This window comes from Sarcophilus harrisii, chromosome 2 (assembly GCF_902635505.1).
Source record: "Sarcophilus harrisii chromosome 2, mSarHar1.11, whole genome shotgun sequence".
Classification (NCBI taxonomy): domain Eukaryota; kingdom Metazoa; phylum Chordata; class Mammalia; order Dasyuromorphia; family Dasyuridae; genus Sarcophilus; species Sarcophilus harrisii.
The window spans coordinates 454,135,304-454,155,140 of NC_045427.1; the positions used below are offsets into that span (position 1 = coordinate 454,135,304).

General features: G+C 35.5%; 1 protein-coding gene across 2 annotated transcripts in view; it reads right to left on the bottom strand.

Moving 5' to 3' along the window:
* The window catches only part of LSM14A (LSM14A mRNA processing body assembly factor), a 50,480-nt gene extending 31,164 nt beyond the window's left edge, over positions 1-19,316 (bottom strand). For both annotated transcript variants that reach the window (XM_031954365.1, XM_031954363.1), the window contains exon 1: positions 18,841-19,316. In XM_031954365.1, coding sequence (XP_031810225.1) covers positions 18,841-18,961 — 121 coding nt within the window. In that variant the 5' untranslated portion in view covers positions 18,962-19,316. The remainder of the gene's footprint in view (positions 1-18,840) is intronic.
* Positions 19,317-19,837: the final 521 nt, after the last annotated feature.

The following is a 19,837-nucleotide window of genomic DNA, read 5'->3' on the forward strand; positions in this document are numbered from 1 at the left end:
AAACACTGTGGAGATAGAATGGGCAGGATATGGCAGACATACTGAGAAGATAAGTGACAGACTGGAAATTATGGATAGAGGGTAAAATCTCTTCAAGAATTAAAAATGGAAAAAAAAAAGGCTGCATGTGGTATTTTCATTGCCAAGGAGAAGGAGGCCATCTCTTAATGAGACAAAAGTAAAGGAAGAGATAATGGGGAAAAAATTCTGAATGTTACGATTAGATGATGAGCTCTTGGTACAATAGCCTCAATTTATTTGATGAAAGGTGAGGAAAGGCTCTTGAGTAAGAGGAAGAAACAAAGAAATGTTATATGAGATGACAAGAGATGAAGAGGTTTGGAACAGCTATTGAGGTTGAATGGGAGAGTCAATCAATTAGGGAGGTGTTAAAAAAAAAAAAAAAAAAAAAGCCTTGTTGCAGTAATGGCCCAGATGATATTATGTGATAAATTTGTAATAGACACTATTAGCCTGATTTTGTGACTTTTTCCAGTATGGTTCTGAATCACATGAATAAAAGAAAAGAAGAAAGATAGTGGGAGAAATCCAAAGTTGGGGGTGAGGCAGTAGGCAAGGCATAACTGGTGATAGGACAAGTGGGCAAGGAACTCGGATATAGAACTGAACTGATTTACCAAGAAATGATGGGAGAAATGAATGTAGCTAGTGGAATGATGTGAAGCTTGGAAAAGAAGATGAAAAGGAGAAAAAATAGATGAGTTGTAGGCCAGATAAAATTTGTGACTAAACAAAATATGGAGTTAATAGATATGGAACCTACACTGGCAGGCAATGACAAGATCTGGGGTATGAACTTCTCTAGCTGCAGATAAGGTAATGTGGAGGAGCAGATCTTGAAAACTGACTTGACTGAGGAACTTGGAAGTAAGTCTGAATACTTGAGGGAGCTTGAATAGAAAGCCCTTTGTCTGAGGGCAGGGTTAGGGTAGAGAAAGATTATGAGTCAAGTACTGAACACACTGAGAAAGGAAAGAGAATATCCTGGTAGATATTAGTTACTAGATTCTTGATTAGGTGAAAATATAGCTTAAATGAATTTTAAAAGAGAAGAAATTCCTAAGTGAAGATGGCAGAAGAAATATAAAGAAATATTAATGTTTTGTAAGAAATGATGAATAGGATAACTTCAAAGATTGGGAAGACTTAGATAAAACTGAGGCAAAGTTAAGTACATAAACCAAGAACACATTTTACACAATGACAACAACAATGTAAATGAAAAGAGAAACCATCACAACAAAATTCCCAAGGAAGATACATGAGAGTATATTTTACTCTCTTCTTTACAGGTATATTACACATTATATGATGTTAGACTTTTTCAATGTGTTGATTATGTCTGATGAACTGTTTTTCTTTCTTTTACTCTTTGATTTCTGTCTGTGTGGGGATGACAGAGAACTGTCACACTGGGATATGGAGGTGACATACAAAAGATTAAATTTATTTGAAAAATTAACCTTACAATGATGTGCTAATATGTTTTGATATTAATGTCAAAGTACCTATATATATAAACCCACACACCCTCGCACCAAGAAAAAGCTGAAAATCCCTCACATTGAGATCTATCTTTATAACCAATGACAGGGACAGGGAGAAGATTCTTCTTAATTATCTTTACCATACAGTAAGGCAGAGATCCCCACCTATCAGTTTGAAGTACAAGGGTTCTTAGTAAAACTTGAAGATTTTCCTGGTAGGTTGCCTGCTCTATTATGTTTCCCTTCCTCCACCTACCTCTAATCTCTGGTGAGTCAGGAGTCCCAAGAGGTAGGGAAAGGGCAAATGCAGTAAAATGCAGCTAATGGAAACAGCAATAGAATCCTCTCCACTAGTAAGTTCAGGGATTCAACTGTGATAATTTTTCTCTTCCCTAAAGAGTCCAAGGTTTTCAGAAAATGAAAACTCCAAAGTAGACTTTTTAAAAAGGTTAACTTTTTCCTTCAAAAAGTAAAATTACCAAGGCTAACAAATTCTGAGATTCTTTCCCTGATCAATACTTATAAGGAAATATGTTTAGAAGAATTGCCAATGTTTAATCTTTATCAGATTGCTGTTTTGAGGAGAGGGATAAAAATTTGGAAAACAGGGTTTTATGAAGGTGAATGGCTGAAAACCATCTCTGCATGTATTTGGAAAAATAAAATACCATTAAAAAAAATAAAGACAACTGTGGTCAAAAATATTAATAGAAGAAGTTTCAATTGTTAATATTCAAAGCAGGTAAAGTGAATAAGATTTGGACAAATTTTTAAAAGATAAATTACTAAAAAATGGTGCACAATGATTTTGTTTTCCAATCTCTTCTAAAGGGATTTTATTATATTCTTCTTTTTTAAAAAAGATTCATTATGGAAGTTTGACTGCTATTAGTCATTAATCAATTGCTATTAAGTAAATATTAAATAATATCTTTTTGGTTTTTTAAAATAAAGAGCTACCAAGTAAATTGTTCTGTTCAATGTTCCATACTCACGCATCATAATTCCAATTTCTGGTTAAATGTAAATATCATTATTAAAGAAGGAAAAGGCATCTGTATGTGCAAAAATGTTTGTGGCAGCCCTTTTTGTAGTGGCTAGAAACTGGAAATTGAATGGATGCTCATCAATTAAAGAATGGCTGAGTAAATTGTGGTATATGAATGTTATGGAATATTATAGTTCTGTAAGAAGGGTCAATTATTATAAGGGTCAATGTTGAAAAATTACCCATGGATGTTTTGTCAATAAAAAGCTATTTTTAAAAAAAAGCAAATAATCTGCTTCTCTTCATATTTTTTAATATTATAAACTTCTTTATTAAGATAACACCCATTTTTTATTTATCCTAGAATGTGGCATCATTTTATTACTTTGTGTTTGGTTTTGATTTTAAAATTATGTTTCATATGCTTTTCCCCCCTATCAAAAATGAGTTAGGTGCTGATGAATGTATACAACTTGTTTTCCATGTTGCATTTTCATTTCCTTTCCCAATAAATGTTGATAAGGCAGTAGTAGAAAGAAAGGAAGAAAAAAAAAAGCACTTATAATGCTCCAGGCACTGTATTAAATGCTTTATAAATATTAATTCAATTTGACCTTCACAACAATCAGAGAGATATATGCTATTATTAGCACCTCCATTTGATTCCGTGGCAGAGGTTAAGTGACTTGCCCAGAGTCACAAACTTAGCAAGTGTGTGAAACCACATTTAAACTCAGATCTTTCTGATTACAGGTCCAGTACTCTATTCATTGGGCTGCATAGCTGCCTCAAGGAAAATCCAATTAGACACCAATTCCTCTTTTTCTCTTTCTTTCTTCCTATCTCCAATCTCTCTCTCTGTCTCTCTCTTAACCTTTCAAATTTGATAAATTTTAGAAATATTTTATGCTCTTATATTTTGCTACACTTTTATAGCTACCATTTCAAGTCACACACATGCTCAAATAATGCAGAGCAAACACATTGTCCTCAACAACCTCCCTGCCATTTGAGGCCCTGACACTGAATGCTTCCTTTAAGCACCAGAAAATTAAACTCATTGATGTAAATCGATGATTACTTTCATCAGGCATCAAGCCGGGAACACTGGTTATTACTACTTCTTTCTAGCAATAGATTAGTATAGCTTGTTTGTTTTTAAAGTATAAAATAAATTCAAATCAGAGTTACTGAGTCTTTCAAAGTTGTTTTTCTTTAAAACACTGGAGTTATTCTCTTGGAATAAACAGATGGATCCTTTTCTTAATTTTTCTATTGTCTTGGGGTATAAGTTGCTGGTTGAAATACTATGAAGAGCTGAGTAGCCTTTGAAACAATGTTCTAAAATGCTCTCCAAAACCACTGAACTAATTCATAGCTCTATCAAAAGTATATCAGTGAACCTGTCCTCCCATAACCTCTGCAATAATGGTCAGTTTCTTTTGTTAGCTTTGCTGATCTGATGTACAACAAGTGGAACCTCAGCACTGATATAATTTGCATTTCACTCATTATCATTATTATTTTGAAGGATTTTTTTAAGAAATGGTTTTTCATGGCTTGGACTTTTTCCTTTAAGAACTGCCTCTCAGACTTGTAAAGACTTACATGAACTGGTGCTGAGTGAAATGAGCAGAACCAGGAGATCATTATATATTTCAACAACAATACTGTATAAGGATGTATTCTGATGGAAGTGGATATCTTCGACAAAGAGAAGATCTAATTCAGTTCCAATTGATCAGTAATGGACAGGATCAGCTACGCCTACAGAAGGAACACTGGGAAATGAGTGTAAACTGTTTGCATTTTTGTTTTTCTTCCCAGGTTATTTTTACCTTCTGAATCCAATTCTTCCTGTTCAATAAGAGAACTATTCGGTTTTGCACACATATATTGTATCTAGGATATACTATAACTTATTTAACATATATAAGACTGCTTGCCATTTAGGGGAGGGGTGGAGGGAGGGAAAGGAAAAATCAGAACAGAAGTGAGTGCAAGGGATAATGTTGTAAAAAATTACTCATGCATATGTACTGTCAATAAAAAGTTATTAAAAAAAAAAAGAACTGTCTCTCAGATCCTTTGATCATTTATGTATTGAGGAATGTTTTTGTGTTACACACACACACACACACACACAAACACACACAGCAGTTCAAATAAAAAACAAGAGTCTACAGTTCTTGGATATTCATTATTTGGATATTAATTCTGTATCAGAAAAACTTACTCCAAAGATTTTTTTTTCAAATATTCTATATTACTATTGATTAATGAAAATTAAGACAACTCTTAATTAGTATTGTCTTAACACTTCCCCCTTCTCAGATGGTCAAAGATGATAATAAATGTTAGAGGGGATATGGGAAAACTGGGACACTAATGCATTGATGGTGGAGTTGTGAACTGATCCAGTCATTTTGGAGAGCAATTTGGATGCCCAAAGGACTATCAAACTGTACCTTCCCTTTGATCCATCAGTCTCGCTACTGGGTCTGTAGCTCAAAGAGATAATTTTAAAAAAGAGAGAAAAGGACCCACACGTGCAAAAGTATTTGTAGCAGCTGTTTTTGCAGAGGCAACAAACTGGACATTGAGTGGATGCTCATCAGTTGGGGAATGGCTGAATAAGTTATAGTATATTAAGGTAATAAAACATTGTTGTTCTATAAGAAATGATGAGCTGGCTGATTTCAGAAAACTCTGGAAAGACCTTGAATTCAATGCTAAGTGAAGTGAGCAGAACCAAGAGAACAATGTATACAGTAACAACAAGATTAGGTGATGATCAACTGTGATGAATTTAACTATTTTCAACAATGCAGTGATTCAAGGCAATTCCAACAGACCTGGAATGGAAAATATTAATCACACCCAGAGAAAGAAAGATGGAGACTGAATGTAGATTGAAACAGTACATTCACTTTTTAAAAAACCTTTCACTTTTTAAAAAACCTTTCTCATGATTTCTTTTCCCTTTTGGTCTGATTTTTCTTACACAACATGACATATGGAAATATGTTTAAAAGGACTGCACATATTTAACCTATATCAGATTGCTTGCTGTCTTGGAGAGGAGGGAAGTAAGGAAAGGAGGGAGAAAACTTAGGATCAAAGTTTTTAAAAAACAAATGTTGAAAACTATATATGTATTTGGAAAAATAAAATACTGAGGGAAAAAATTTCCCCCCTCCTAAACTGTTTCCCTTTTAATTTTAACTACACTTGTACTGAAGCTTTTCAATCATATGTAATCAAAATTGTTCATCTCATCTCCCACAATTCTCTCATCTTTTATTTATTCAAGAATTCCTCTCCTAGCTTGTGAAAATTATTTCCTTTCTCATCCCTCCAATTTGTGACTTTATAAGGTCATGTATCTATTTAGATCCTATTGTGGTATATGTGAAGTACTAATCTAAATCTGATTTCTTTCTCATTATTTTCCAGTTTTTACAGAACAGTGACTCCTTATCCAAAAGCCTGAGTTTGGGTAATCACATTTACTTCTGCATGCTGTTTCACATCTGGGCAGCTAGGTGGCACAGCTGGGCCTGAAGACACCTTCCTGAGTTCAAAACATGCCTCAGACATTTGCTAGCTATGTGACTCTGGGCAAGTCACTTAATCCTGCTTGCCTCAATTTCCTTATCTGCACAATTATCTGGAGAAGAAAATAGCAAACCACTCCAGCACCTTTGCCAATAAAACTTCAAATGGGGTCACAAAGAGCAGGAAATGATTGAACAAAAGCTGTTCCACAGATCAACTTTTCTGTTTTTTAAACCAGTACCAAATTGTTTTTATGATCACTCATTCTTCCTTCAAGTTCAGGAAGCTTATTTTCCTTCTTTATTATTCTAAGTGTTTCCTATCCTCCCAAATCCTCCTCAGTTCTCTATGAATTCTCATGTATTTTTATAAAATCTTTGTGTTCAATTCTTCTTTATCCATTTCACTTAAGACTAAAGCTTATTTAATGACTGCTCCTCTCACCTCTTCATCTATTTTGTTCTCTAACACATTTTTGCTCCTAAATAGGTCTATTCTAATTCCCAGGGATTCTACTACTCAGGCAAGGTTTTCCACCTTTTATTCTAGGATATTTTTTCTAGAACAGGGATGCCTCCCCCATACTTCATAGACTTGTGAATAGATTTTAAGGAGTCTGCACATTTGGCGGAGGAAGGGGTATGAATCCACATCCTTATTTTTAGTTACCTCTCACTGAAAGTTGATATTTCCTTTAGTTATGAATACAAGCAATAAAATATTCTGAGAAGGGATTTATAGGCTTCACTAGATGCAAAAGATTCCATGCAATAAAAATGGTAAAGAATTTTGTGCTCTAGAACTCATACTATTTAAAATTTCTTGCTTTTCTTTGAGATTTTTCCAACCAAACTTTTAAGTTTAATTTAGTTTTCTCTTGAGGTTGCTTGACTTAAAATTATTTTCTTATGGCTTTTCCTCATGAGCCATACTACATATCTGTAGTATTTGGTGTCCTCTTCTATTTATTCATACTTCCAGACTCAATTCCTGATTTGGTATTCTGGGATGCAGTTAAGTGTTCTCTCTCTCTCTCCCCCCCCCCCCCCCCACTTTTTAAAACTCTTTCTTGAATAGGGAAGTAAGATCCTAACTATTTAGTCTTAACTTTAGTTTTCTGACTTCTTGCTACTGGCTTTACATTCCACACACTATTACATTCTAGGTTTAGAATCCAGGCTATCTCTGGATGAGGCAGTGCCAGTCTTCCATCTTTCCTGGAACATTATTTCAATTTTTTAATCTGTCCATCTGAGTTTATGCCATCTGTCTTAGCTGGATCTCTCCTGCAGTGCTAATTCTTTTAGCTTTTCGTTTGTTTGTTTTTGGTGGGAAGAAACCTTTGGCAGGAGGTGCTCACAAACGTTTTGTCTTTATACTTCCTGATCAGATGCTTCCTATATAGCATTACTGAAGTATACTGTTGAAGAACAATTCTTTGCATCTTTTTATGCTGCCATCTTAAATGCAACTCAATTTAATTAAATTTAAAATTTACCTGCTATATGCAAGGCTCTTCTAAACTATTAGTTTTCCCCCACCCCAAATTGTACCATAATCACTTTGTACATGTTTATGGGTATACAACTTGTTTTTCGGATACAATATAATTCCTTGAGGGAAGATACTATTTTATTTTTGTCTTTGGATCTTCATCATCTACTATACTGTCTGGCACATAAAACTAGTTAATGGTTAGCTGACATTAATTCAATCCCCTCACATTTTACAAATGAGTATCTAAGCCCCAGGAAAATTAAGTGACTTGTCCAAGATCATTTAAGTAGCATGTAGCAGAGCTGGGATTTGAACCTGGATCTTTAATTTCAAATCCAGTACTCTTTTAACTATAGCATGTTTCCATTTTGTAATGAGTAATGTGAAATAAAATTGGAAAAGTAGGTTTGTATCAGATTGTGGAAGGCCTTAAATAGCATATTCTTGTATTTTATCAAGGAGGCAAAAGAAATCACTAAAGATTTTTGAACAAGAGTATGACGCATTTAGACCTGTGTACTAGGAAGACTGTTTTGACAGCCGTGTGAAAAACAGTAATTAGTTGGGAAATTCTTCTACAAAGAAGGATAGATCAGATGAGATGTTGTAGAGGGAAGAAAACTCAATAAGGCAAACTGACTAGATGTGGAAGACTGATGGAAAGGAAGAGTAAAACAAACTCCAAAGTTTCTAGCCTAAAAGATGGATGATGGTACTATCAACAGCAACAGTTAAGTTGGGAGGATGACAATAGGTTTAAGAAGGAAGATGAGTTCAATTTTGGACGTGTTGAGTTCATGACACCATGGGATATTTAGGTAGAGATGTCCAGTTGGAGGCACAACTCTAGGAGAGATGATGGGCAAGATATAAATTTGGGATGCAATTATCTACAGAGGTGCTAACTGGATTCATGGGAACAGGGAACACCAAGGAAGATGTGCATATAGAGATAAGAAAACAGGACTAAGATCAAAACTTGAAGGTGGTACTAAAGGGAAAGAAAGAAGAAAATGAACTACACTAGAAAGAGTGGCTAAGAAAAGAGACTAGAGCAGGTAGTGGCATGGACTCAAAGAGAAAGGAATATCCAGTAGAGGGGAACAGTCAACAGTATCAAATGAAACAAAATTACTTAAAAACTAAGATAAATCCAGAAATTCAGTAATTAAGAGGCCACTTTTTTTTTTCTACACATAAGGAAATTCTTATGTTTGATGTCGAATACAAAACAAACAAAAAAAAAAAATTGGTGACCTCAGAGAGACCAATTTCAGTAAAACAGTAAAATTATAAAATATTTCAAGGGATGAAAAGAAATGGAGAAAGCAAGCAGAAACAAAACTTATATCACAGATTTAGATTAAAAGCTGGAAGTGATTTTAAAAGTCACTATGCCCAACACCATGATTTTACAGATAAGTAAACTGAGGCCTAGAGAGGAATGTGTTTTGCCCACGGACAGAAATCGCTAGTAAGTAACTCAGGTGGAATTAAAACAGTCCATCCAGAAGTTAAATGCAGCCCTCTATCCACTACACCCATGTTACCATGAGGAGATGGAAGGGTCAGAGGAATGTTGATACATGCTGTGACAAAGAATACTACTTACTTGATTAAAATATTTCAAACCTGAAAAAAACATGTAAACATCCCATTTCAAAAACTTCTAGTTACATTTTAAATTTGTAACCATTCTTTAAAACTCAACTCAAATGCCACCTCTTCTATGAAACATTTTATGATCCCATAGCCTGATAATCACTTTACCTTCAAACCTCAAAGAAAGCTTTGTTTTGTAACTCTCTAGTGAATTTTTCCATGTAATTGCGTGGAGCTATATGTGTTTGAAATTTATTCCTCTATTAAACTGAGGATTTTTTCAGTAGAGATTGCATCTTTATATTTTGCATTTTACCACAGTGCTCTTGCACAAGATATGCAATAAATGTTTGTTGTTTTATATTGTATATATACCTCAGAAAGGCCCTTTGCTAAGAGAATAAATTTGCTTAAAAGTGCATGTTTTGTTTTGTTTTGTTTGGGGGGGAAGGGGAGACAGTAAATATGTTCATTCCAGAGTGAGACAAACTATCTTTAGAAAGTAAGTAAAATAACCATCTGTTAAACTTCTCTTTCTTACTCTTGGTTCTAAATTAAAGATTATCCTAATGGAATGAAGAACACTTTTTAGAAGCTCTGATTCAAAGATTTTTATGGATAAAATTAAACAGTAAGAAAGCTCCTATGGTATCCTAGATCCTGGTAGACTACTAAAATACAGAAGATGCTACAGTCAGGAGTCTGTACTAGTGTTCTACAGTCATTTCAACTCCAAGATGTTGGCTTCCAAGTCAGTTACCAAGTCAGTTAGCAAGAATAGAAGGTCATCTTAATGTATTAAGCTACCTAAAAGCAGCTGGTGCCAAAATAACAGCAATGCTATAGGAGGTTTGAATCTAAATCTTCCTAACTCTGAGGTCAACTATCTCTATACAAATTTTGCCTTGTTTTATTTAGAAGATTTTTAACATAACGATTTTAGAATTGTAGAAACAAAACAGTGTCAGAGTACTGCTAAAGTTCAAGGTTAATGCCAAAGATATTTTCTCTTACTATGTTTCAGAGTGGATGAATCTGCTCTCATGAAATTCTAGTCTGATTTTTTGGGATGATGGAGATTAAGAAGCTTATTAACAAGAGCTGAAATTTATATGCTGCTTTAAGGCTTGTATCTAACTTTACATACAATATTTAATTTAGCATTCACAACGAACATTTTAAAAAGGCACTACAAACAAGAAACTCAAGCTGAAAAACTTATTTTTTTTTCATGAACACCAAGCTAATAATAAGTGTTGGACGCAGGTTATGAACCCAAGATTATCTTGACCCCAGAGTCAGGATTTTCCACTATGCTAGCCTGACTTACTGGACCATGATGTCTCTCAATAAAACATTAGAAAGATAAAAGGGCTAATGGCAAATGTCATTGAGTCAAGTAACCATACAAAGTGTTGTCTTAAAAGGAATTTTAAGTTGTTTTTCTGGAAGTGTTTTTTATGACCTCTGATACATGCCAATAGTCAATTAAGCAAATCATATAATAAGCACACAAAGATTAAGTGATTTCCTAAGAGTAAGACACCTGCTAAAGAACAAACTTCCTTTTCCACTAGAAGTGCTACATTCCAATTTCCCTTAATTTTCATTATTTTCCTTGAAATTTTGATCCTTTAGAACAAAAATGGAGAGGAGAGGAGCTGTGAATTGGCTAAACCTTTCTGGAAAGAAACATCAAACTATGCTAACAAAGGTCATAAATTGTCCATATTTTTTGATTCAATGATCCCACTGCTAAGTGGGATATATAAAAGTGAAGTTCAAAAAACCCAGAAAAGAAGATACATAAGGACAATGTTAATGGAAAAAACAAAACCAAAAAAGAATGCTGTGTAATTATAAAAGCCAACTTTGGCACAGGAAGGAGGATTCAAGAATACATCTTCCCATTCTACTTGGAGAGATTATGGGAAGAGATGTCAATGTTTAACAACTGGCTCTCCAGGAAAAAGAAAGTGTATAGGAAACACTTTAAAGTCTTCTCCTTTGCCTTAAGTCCAGATAATCAACAAAACAAGTCAAACCAATTTCCAAGGGATAAATACTCACGATGAAAATTTAACAATCAATCAGGTTGCAACGAGGAATTGACTTCAAAATACCATGAGGAAGGAATACTGCATAGGTTAGTGTAATTGCTCTGTAGTTTTACGGAATTTACTTTTTTTTCTTTGTTATAAAGCAAGGCTCTTTAAAAGATTTAAACAGCTGGGTTCTAATTACAAGCCTGATGCTAATGAACTATGTGACCTTAGGCAAAAAGCTTTCTCTTTGAGAGCTTCCACACCTGTAAAATGAAGACACAGGTAAATTAAATGATCTTTAAGGGTCTCTTTCAGTTCTAAAATTCCATCATTATCAATGATAAGGGAGGGAGGACAGTGCTTAAACAATCTGACAGCTGACATCAATGTTTAAACCATCACAAATGTCTTGATTTTGAAAACTAATAATTTTTTTTTTGGGGGGGGGAGTAAATAGGATTTTATTTTTTCCAATTACATGTAAAGATAGTTTTCAACATTCATTTTTATAAGATAGTGAGTTCCAATTTTTTTTTGTCTCCTCTCTCATTTTCCTGCTCCCAAGAAGACAGCAAGCAATTTAATATAGCTTATACGTGTGCAATCATGTAAACATATTTCTACCCTAGCCATGTAATACAAGAAGAAATAGAATAAAAAAACAAAGCCACAAAAAAAACTAAAAAAATTTAAAATGTGAAAATAACATATCCTTTAATCTATATTTAGGCTCCAGAATTCTTTCTCTGGATGTAGATAACATTTCCATCAGAAGTCTTTTGGAATTGTCTTAGATCATTGTGCTGTCTAAATCGATCATAGTTGAGCATCATACAATGTTGCTGTTACTATGTACAATGTTCTCCTGGTTCTACTTACTTCACTCAACATCAGTTCATGTAAGTCTGTCCAGGTTTTTTTTTTTTTTTTTTTTGCCTTCATCATTTCTTAGAGCACAGTCAGGAAGACCTGCATTCAAATTTGGCTTCGACACCTAATTATCTCTGACCATAGACAAGTCACTTTATCTCTGTTGGCCTCATTTTCTCATCTGTAAAATGGGGAAAGGAAATAGCACCTCTCTCTCAAAATTGATGTGAGAATAAAATTAGAGTGCATTTTAAAGTACTTCTCAAACTATAAAATACTACATAAATGACGACTATAATTATTATTACCCCTATATTACAGATAAGAAAACTGTGGCAGACAGAGGTTAAGAGTCTTGCTCACAGCTAATAAGTTTGAGTCTGGACTTCAAGTAAGGTCTTCCGGAGTCCAGATCAATTAAGACCTTTATCTACTGTGAAAGTTACCTGGCTCTCTCTTATTTTTCCATGAAATGGCAACCTAAGTGTTTTACCAGAGTAAGAATGAATCATACTGACTTTACCCATATAAACACTTCAAACTAATAGTCTGTGTTTTAGACTAGGAGAAACTTAAAAGTTATTTTAATTGAATGGGTGGTCTAATCTCTAAACTTCACTTATGTGCAACCTTCCCCTTATCCCTATTACAATGCTTACAAGAAATATATTCCCCAGTGGTAGTATTCTATGATTGGAAGGATTTAGTAATTATAACTGTCCCATGTGTGCTCAGTCGTTTCATACTAAATCACAGCTGGAAGATATGGTCTTTAAAGTACTTTTTTGGTACTAAAATTATATGCTATTATTGATGAAGGGAAGGAAGTCACTATTTAAAAAACTTTTCAGGTAATATCAGTGTATTTGTTTAAACTCTTTCACAAATGCCTTAATTTGAGGGATTGATAACTTCTAAGAATAAGAAATAATAAAACAATGAAACATTTTGTGTCAAAACATTGTCTTGTCACTTTATCTTGAATTTTCTAGACAAAATAGTAAGAGTTTAATCTTCAAAACTGAACTTACATAATCCAAATCATAAGGAAGTTATAAACTCTCTGAACCTTATTTCCTCACTTTTCAAAATGATGATAATAGTAAGCTTTATGAACCATAAAAGTGCCGTGTAAATGTGAATTATAACAATTAACATATACTTTTAAAAAATGAGACATTTCATTTGAGCCTCAGAACAATTCTATGTGTAGTGTAGATATTATAGTATTACTCCAGTTTTACAGATGAGGAAACCAAGGCACAGGGAGATCAAGTGACTTGCCTATCCATGGTCATGCTGTTAGTAAAGATCACAGGTATGCAGTAGCTGGTAATATGAAATTTGAGCAGAGATTGGAGCTATTAGAGATCTAAGTCTAACGGCTGCTTTCAAAGTCAAGAAATAATGAAGATATTCTCTCAGAAACTCAGTTTCACTTGATATGAGAATTACAATACTTCTAATACCAAACTTATTGTTTTGAGGATTGAATATTATCTTTGTAAACCTTAAAATTTGTATAAATGAACATAAACTCCATATGACAGTCCCAGGAATATTACTATGATTACCAGTTTTACTACTTCTATACTACATGCCTTGTCCCTGCTGCCCCTCAATTAAAATCCTCCTCCTGGTGAAGAAGACCATGCCAATTCTAGTAGGTTCCGCTAGGGTAGATGCCAGACTTCAAAAATCAAAACACTGCAAGATTGTCTAAGGACCAGCTTGATTAAGTTTGGAGAGGTCAATACCATTGAGCAAGCTGGCTATTATGTAAAATTTTTTCAATACCAGTAATTCATAAAGAGGTTATAATATTCATTAATGGAATACTCATATTCATAATCATGTATCCTGGATAAAATCACAAATCCTTGCATGCTATCAACTAGTCATAAAAACTGTGAACATAAAAAAGCCTTTGAAAGTAGTATGTTAAATTTAGTATATAGTTTTTTTTTAAACAAGTTGATATGCAATAGACATACAGTTTCACATATAATTTTATTATTTTCTATTTTGTATATTGGGATGTGTTTGTTCTGGTATTTCTTAAATTCAGAAAAACAAATATTTTTTAAAAAGGCATTTAAATTTTAAGTTTAATTAAAAAAAAACCAATATGTCTGCCTCTCCTTTTACATTATTAAAACACTATAATTTATATTACCTGATAACATCTAAATCAAATGAAAACTACCTACCTGACTACAAAAGTTTTTTGGGTTGTCATTGAGATATTACATAACTTTTTATGAGAATTTTAAGCAGACAAAGCTATTATGTGAAACCTAGTCATAGTCTTTATATATGGACAACAAAGTATCATTTACTTGGTGTTTATCTGATGGTGGGTATTCTGAATAGAAAATGTCAAAGAAGTTCTTGGATGTTGCACAGTGAAAGGGAATGGATATTCAAAAAGGCCATGTATGCTAGGGGAGCACAAGCACTTAACCTAGAAAAGCTTCAAATACTGATTTGAGATGGCTTTATTTGTGTCATCTGAGAGAAAGGAGATGTCAGTCACCAGAAAATTGGCTACCTAACAGAAGATGTCTGCCTAGCAACACCTCCCACCACCTCCTAAGGCACTGAGAGATTGTGGTACAGGGCAATAAAAGAAGTATCCAAACCACTGAAATCATGGAACTTGGAAATGTTAAAAAGATAAATCATATTTAGGTAGCACTTTAAAAGCTTACAAAATGCTTCTCTTGATATTAAAGTATAAAAGACTTGATGCAAATCTGCCAGATAAAATGTTCCTATTCTAAAAGCCTGGAAATCTCTTGAGGGGAAAAAAAAAATCTCTTCCTCTGCTACAGACGTGTGATTGATTACACATTAGATGTAAGATTAACTCAGTAAATACCAATCCAGGAGTAAAAAATAGAGAGGACAATATTTACTGATCTTAAAAGTACCATGAGAAATAAAACATGTTTTAAAGAAATTCCCAAATATAAATTTTAAACAAAAATTTAATTAGATGACCTAAAATTAAATAGCAACACCCTTTATAATACAAATACTGAAACAGCTTAAAATACATTTGAAGTAATAACAAGATAAGATTGTTAACTTGTTATGAAGGGTCATACCTCCATGTTTGATACAATGATTAGCAGTCACCACTTACAGAATCAAGGACTAAAGAAGCTAGCCTCATAATACGTATTACTCTTCTTCCTTTATTTTCAGGTAAGGGCAAATTGGACTCCTCTTTTTTTCACACATACTCATATTTTTCAACTGAAGGCCTTTGAGTACATTAACAAGAATGCACTCCATCACCTCTTACCTTACAGAACCCCTCAATTCTTCAAGATGCAGAGACCACTTCTTTCTTTCTTTCTTTTTTGGCTATTTTATTCCCATCACTAAACACAGGACCTAGCATTTGGAAAATATCTTAACAAATGCTTGTTGACTTGATTGACTGAATGCCAGCACAGTACAGTAACAAATCTGATTTAAAGTCTTAAAAAACTACACTGTACTGTATATTTTGATATTTTAAAATTATTCTGAGTATCTAAAAATGATTTATTTTGCTAACGTTCTCTTACACGACTATTTAAAAAAAACTCCACAATTTCCTTATCCATATTCAGATATACAAAGATGTGACATGGAAAGAGGATTATATTTGTTCTCTGGAGGGCAAAGTTATGTGCAATGTGTGGAAGTTGCAAAGAAGCTGACTTAAGATTGATTTCAGGAAAAATTCCCTAGCATCTGGTGCTAAAAACAGGGTAGAATAGGCTGACCTCAGAGATGATAGGTTTCCCTTCTCTGGAGTGTTCAAGCAAATGCTGAAAAATCTGTTATCTGGTATGGTGGAGAAGAGATTTATGTTCTGTTAGTAGTTGAACTACATGACCTTATGTCCCTTCCAACTGTGAAATTCTCTGGAATTCTGTGAAATAGGTGGAATTTCCAAATGTCAAATGATCAAACCAGCATACTTTAAAATTTATTAAAACTGGAACATGCCAAAAAAAAAAAAAAAAAAAAACCATTAGATTTAAAATATGAAGATCTCTATTGGGATTTTTTTGCTAACTAGAATTGGATTTCAATGACTCCATGAAATAGTTGCAACAAGTTAATTATTTTTTGCAAAGCTGATAAAACTGATTTCTTTTCATAAAGGCAAAACCCTCTGACACACATTAAGAAATCATTTTCTTAATCATTTACTTGAGAAAAAAATGTAGTTATACATGTAAAATGAATGAATTTCTATTATAAAATTTTTATGCAGAACCATAAGTACAATTACAACATAATTCTAAACTGTTAAGATACAAAGAAAAATTTATATGTGGGTAGGAATCTAAGCACATAAAGTTTCTAACAAAGCAACAAAAAATGTATCTTTACTTTAGACAGCACAGAACCTTATCTTAGGTTGTTTAGAACTCAATTGAAGAATGATTGCTGATTCAGGGAAAAATGTGAGTTGTGATAATGTAATTTTGGCATAATGCAAAAAAGTCAGGTTCAAGCTTTAACCAAATACATTCTTATAGATCATTTTTTGGTGGGAACTGAGAAAGGAAAAAGGTGAAGGAAGTTGCTGATAATGAAGACTGGGAAATTTCCTTTTTTTTTAATCCCTCAAGGCCTATTAATGTGAACACAGTATTTTTTCAAAAGGTGCTATATAAATCAGAGTAATATTCTAATTTGAAATTATTTTTCAGTTGATGTTTCTCAATTATGTATGTGATAACTTTTTTGTAATTACCAAAAAAGTGTAGAACAGTAAAATATGGAAACTGCATAAATATAAAGGATTCAAAACACTGAAAGTAAAAACAAAGTAAATTTGTATAAGGTCAGAAGTCTTTCCAAAGAAGCAATAAATACACCATATGTGAACCAGAAGGATTCCTAGCAAGCATTCTGCTGTCTAATCAGAAACTGCATTCAATAGTAGTTAATTATTATTTTCCTGAGGACCTTTTTGAAAAAGATAATTGTTTTAATAACACAATGGTTTCACCTAGAAAAGGACAGTTTTATGATACATTTCTATTTCTTGTGTTACTTTTGCTCTCGGAAGGAATTTATTTGCTTTTTAAAGAGTGACTTTAAAACACGAACAACTTAACTAAGAATAAAAGTACAAGACTACTAAAACTAACTAAATGAATCAACAGCAAAACTTTTGCCACCCTATGAATCTGTTTATAACACACAGTAGGAATCAAACTGTGTTCCTTATACAGTGATATATAGTGTGTCTCTTACTGTAACAGACAAGTTCTGAAATATACTTCTTTCAACAGTGACTGGGAAGGTATTCTGAAAAGGGACTAACTTAGCTAATACTAATATTTTTACTCTTTGATCAGTGTGAAATAGAATGTATTAACTAAGAGGGTTTTTCTGAACTTCAAAACTTTATTCAGCTTCTACAACTCTAAAGGCATGTTCAATTAAAAGTTAACTACACCAAGTAAATTTATTTTAAAAGTAACTTTTATCTTTCCTCACTCAATTAATGCCCTTTTCCTCCAGGACTTGAGACAGAATGTTAGGGGAAAAAAATTGGATCACTACCTGCTTCATCATGCTATTCTTTTTAATTTACAATTTTGTCATGAGAGTCTATAAGCCAAAAGACCTGAATAGATTTATTCTCTTCACTTCTTTCTTCCAGTCTAAGGAGCAAAAACATGTGAAAGGAAACAAAAACCAGACATCCTGTGGCAATGCTGAACGCTACCAGTAGGACAAGTCTCATATACGTCCCAGCTCAGAACTTCCCCCTTTTTAATCACAAGGCACCACAAAGATCCACATTATTACCACACTGTCTATTCAGGTCTGCTTTTTCAACATTTATCTTAGACTCAACTCTCAACTCTTTCCACGACACAGAAATGGATTTAGAGAGCTAGGTGAACTCCAGTCTTGTTCAGAGTAGTAGTACATACACACCCTAAATAGGTCACTGCATAAGCTTTTGAAACTATTCTGGTCTAGCAGGTAAATATTACTTTTCAAACTGTGTTATTTACAGCCGTTTTTGATCCTTTAACCTACAAATTACATTAAATCTTGGCACACTTCCTATTTTCTTAAAATTACATGACGTTAAAATATTTCTCACTGGCAATACAAAATACACTTCTAACGAGATCGACACAAGAAATTAGCGATAATATTAAAGTTATAAAAAAAAGAGATTAAATTTATTGTAAAGGAAAAAAAATTAAAAACATCCCCACTTTTTGTTTTGTGAATTCTGGGGACAATATCGCAGTATTTTTTAACCTGTTTGGGGCTTCGGAGATCATCTTTGACTGTTTTTTGGTGACTCTTACAGCGAGTTCCTCTAAGCCCTACCCCCACGCTGACCCCCTGTAATTTCACTGTTTCAACGAGTGGCTTTTGTGCCTAGGCCTCGCCGGGATCGGGGGAGGGGAGGGAGCTCAAAGGCAACTCTTGCGCCCTCCGATTTCGCGGACTCGAACCTGCGCGTGTAAACCCCGAGTCAGCGTCACATTGTGTGGGTGAGGCCGCCGGTGAGAAGGCCCCTGCAAAATCAATTACCCCCCCCCCCCCCCCCAGAAGGCCGGGCGGCAGCGCGGCCGGAGAAGTAAGGCAGGCCGGTTTCCCGGCTCCCGGCCTCGAGGTCTGGGCCAAGACGCTGAGGGAGCAGGCCGAAGCGCCGAGTCCTCCCGCCCTCTCACCTCCCTGCGGGAATGCAGATCCCGGCCCACCCGCTGCCCGTAGTCCCCAGCCGTACCTTTGGCGAGGGCCACAGTGGAGTTCTCCGTGTCGATGGTGTATAGGATGCCCTCGTAGCGGATCTCCGCCTTGGAGATAAGGCTGATCTTGCTGCCGATGTAGGGGGTCCCTCCACTCATGGCGCCGCCCCGGCCCCCGCCGCCCCCGGAGCCCGGGCAGGATCCTTAGAGAGGTCGATCCGCTGCCGCCGCTGCTGCCGCCGCTCCTCTACCACCCCCAACTCCGTCCCACTACAAATTGGCCCTCCTGGCCTCGGCCCCGGCCCGCTCCGCCGACTACTGCAGCCGCCTCTCTCCCAACATGGCCGCCCTTCGCTCCGCTTCGCTCGCCCCGCTCCGCTCGCTCGCTCCTTCCCCCACCCCCCTTCAACCAGCCAAATAGCCTTCCCTTCCCCCTCCCACAAGCCGCGGCGGCGGCAGCGGCGGCGGCGGCGACAGCGGCGGTAACCGAGGGGAATGCCGGGAGGAAGCAATCCCGTTCCGTCTCGCGAGATCTCTTCAGGTCGAACTTTTCTGCGTGGGGTCGTGGCGGCCAGTTCGTGAAAGAGAAGATGTCCCGCCTCGGCTTCCTGACTTCGCCGCGAGGAGCTCTAGCGCGTGTTAGCTCCGGGCCCCGGAAATGAGTTACGGTAAACGAAGCCCCTGGGGCCCGCACCGTGCTGCTTCTCCTTCGTAGCGCTGGCAGTCTGCGAACCTAGAGAGCACATTTCCGGGGATGCCAGATTGGCCGAAGCCTCTGAGCGCAGACCCCTGCTTGTGCTCCTCGGTGGCCCCTTTCTGAGAGCACAGAAGCAAGCCATTCTTGACTATTTGTTTCATGTCCCTTCACGAGGGAAAACTGGACATTTTACAGCATGTGCTCCAGCCTGTCTTTCTTAGCTTGTTATGTTTGTTATCTTCCATCCCGCTCCTCACGCCCCAGCCTCGTACGCTCTCATTTCCCTTTCTTTGCACTGCAAAATAGCCGGAATATACTTTTCCCTAACCTGAGTCTCT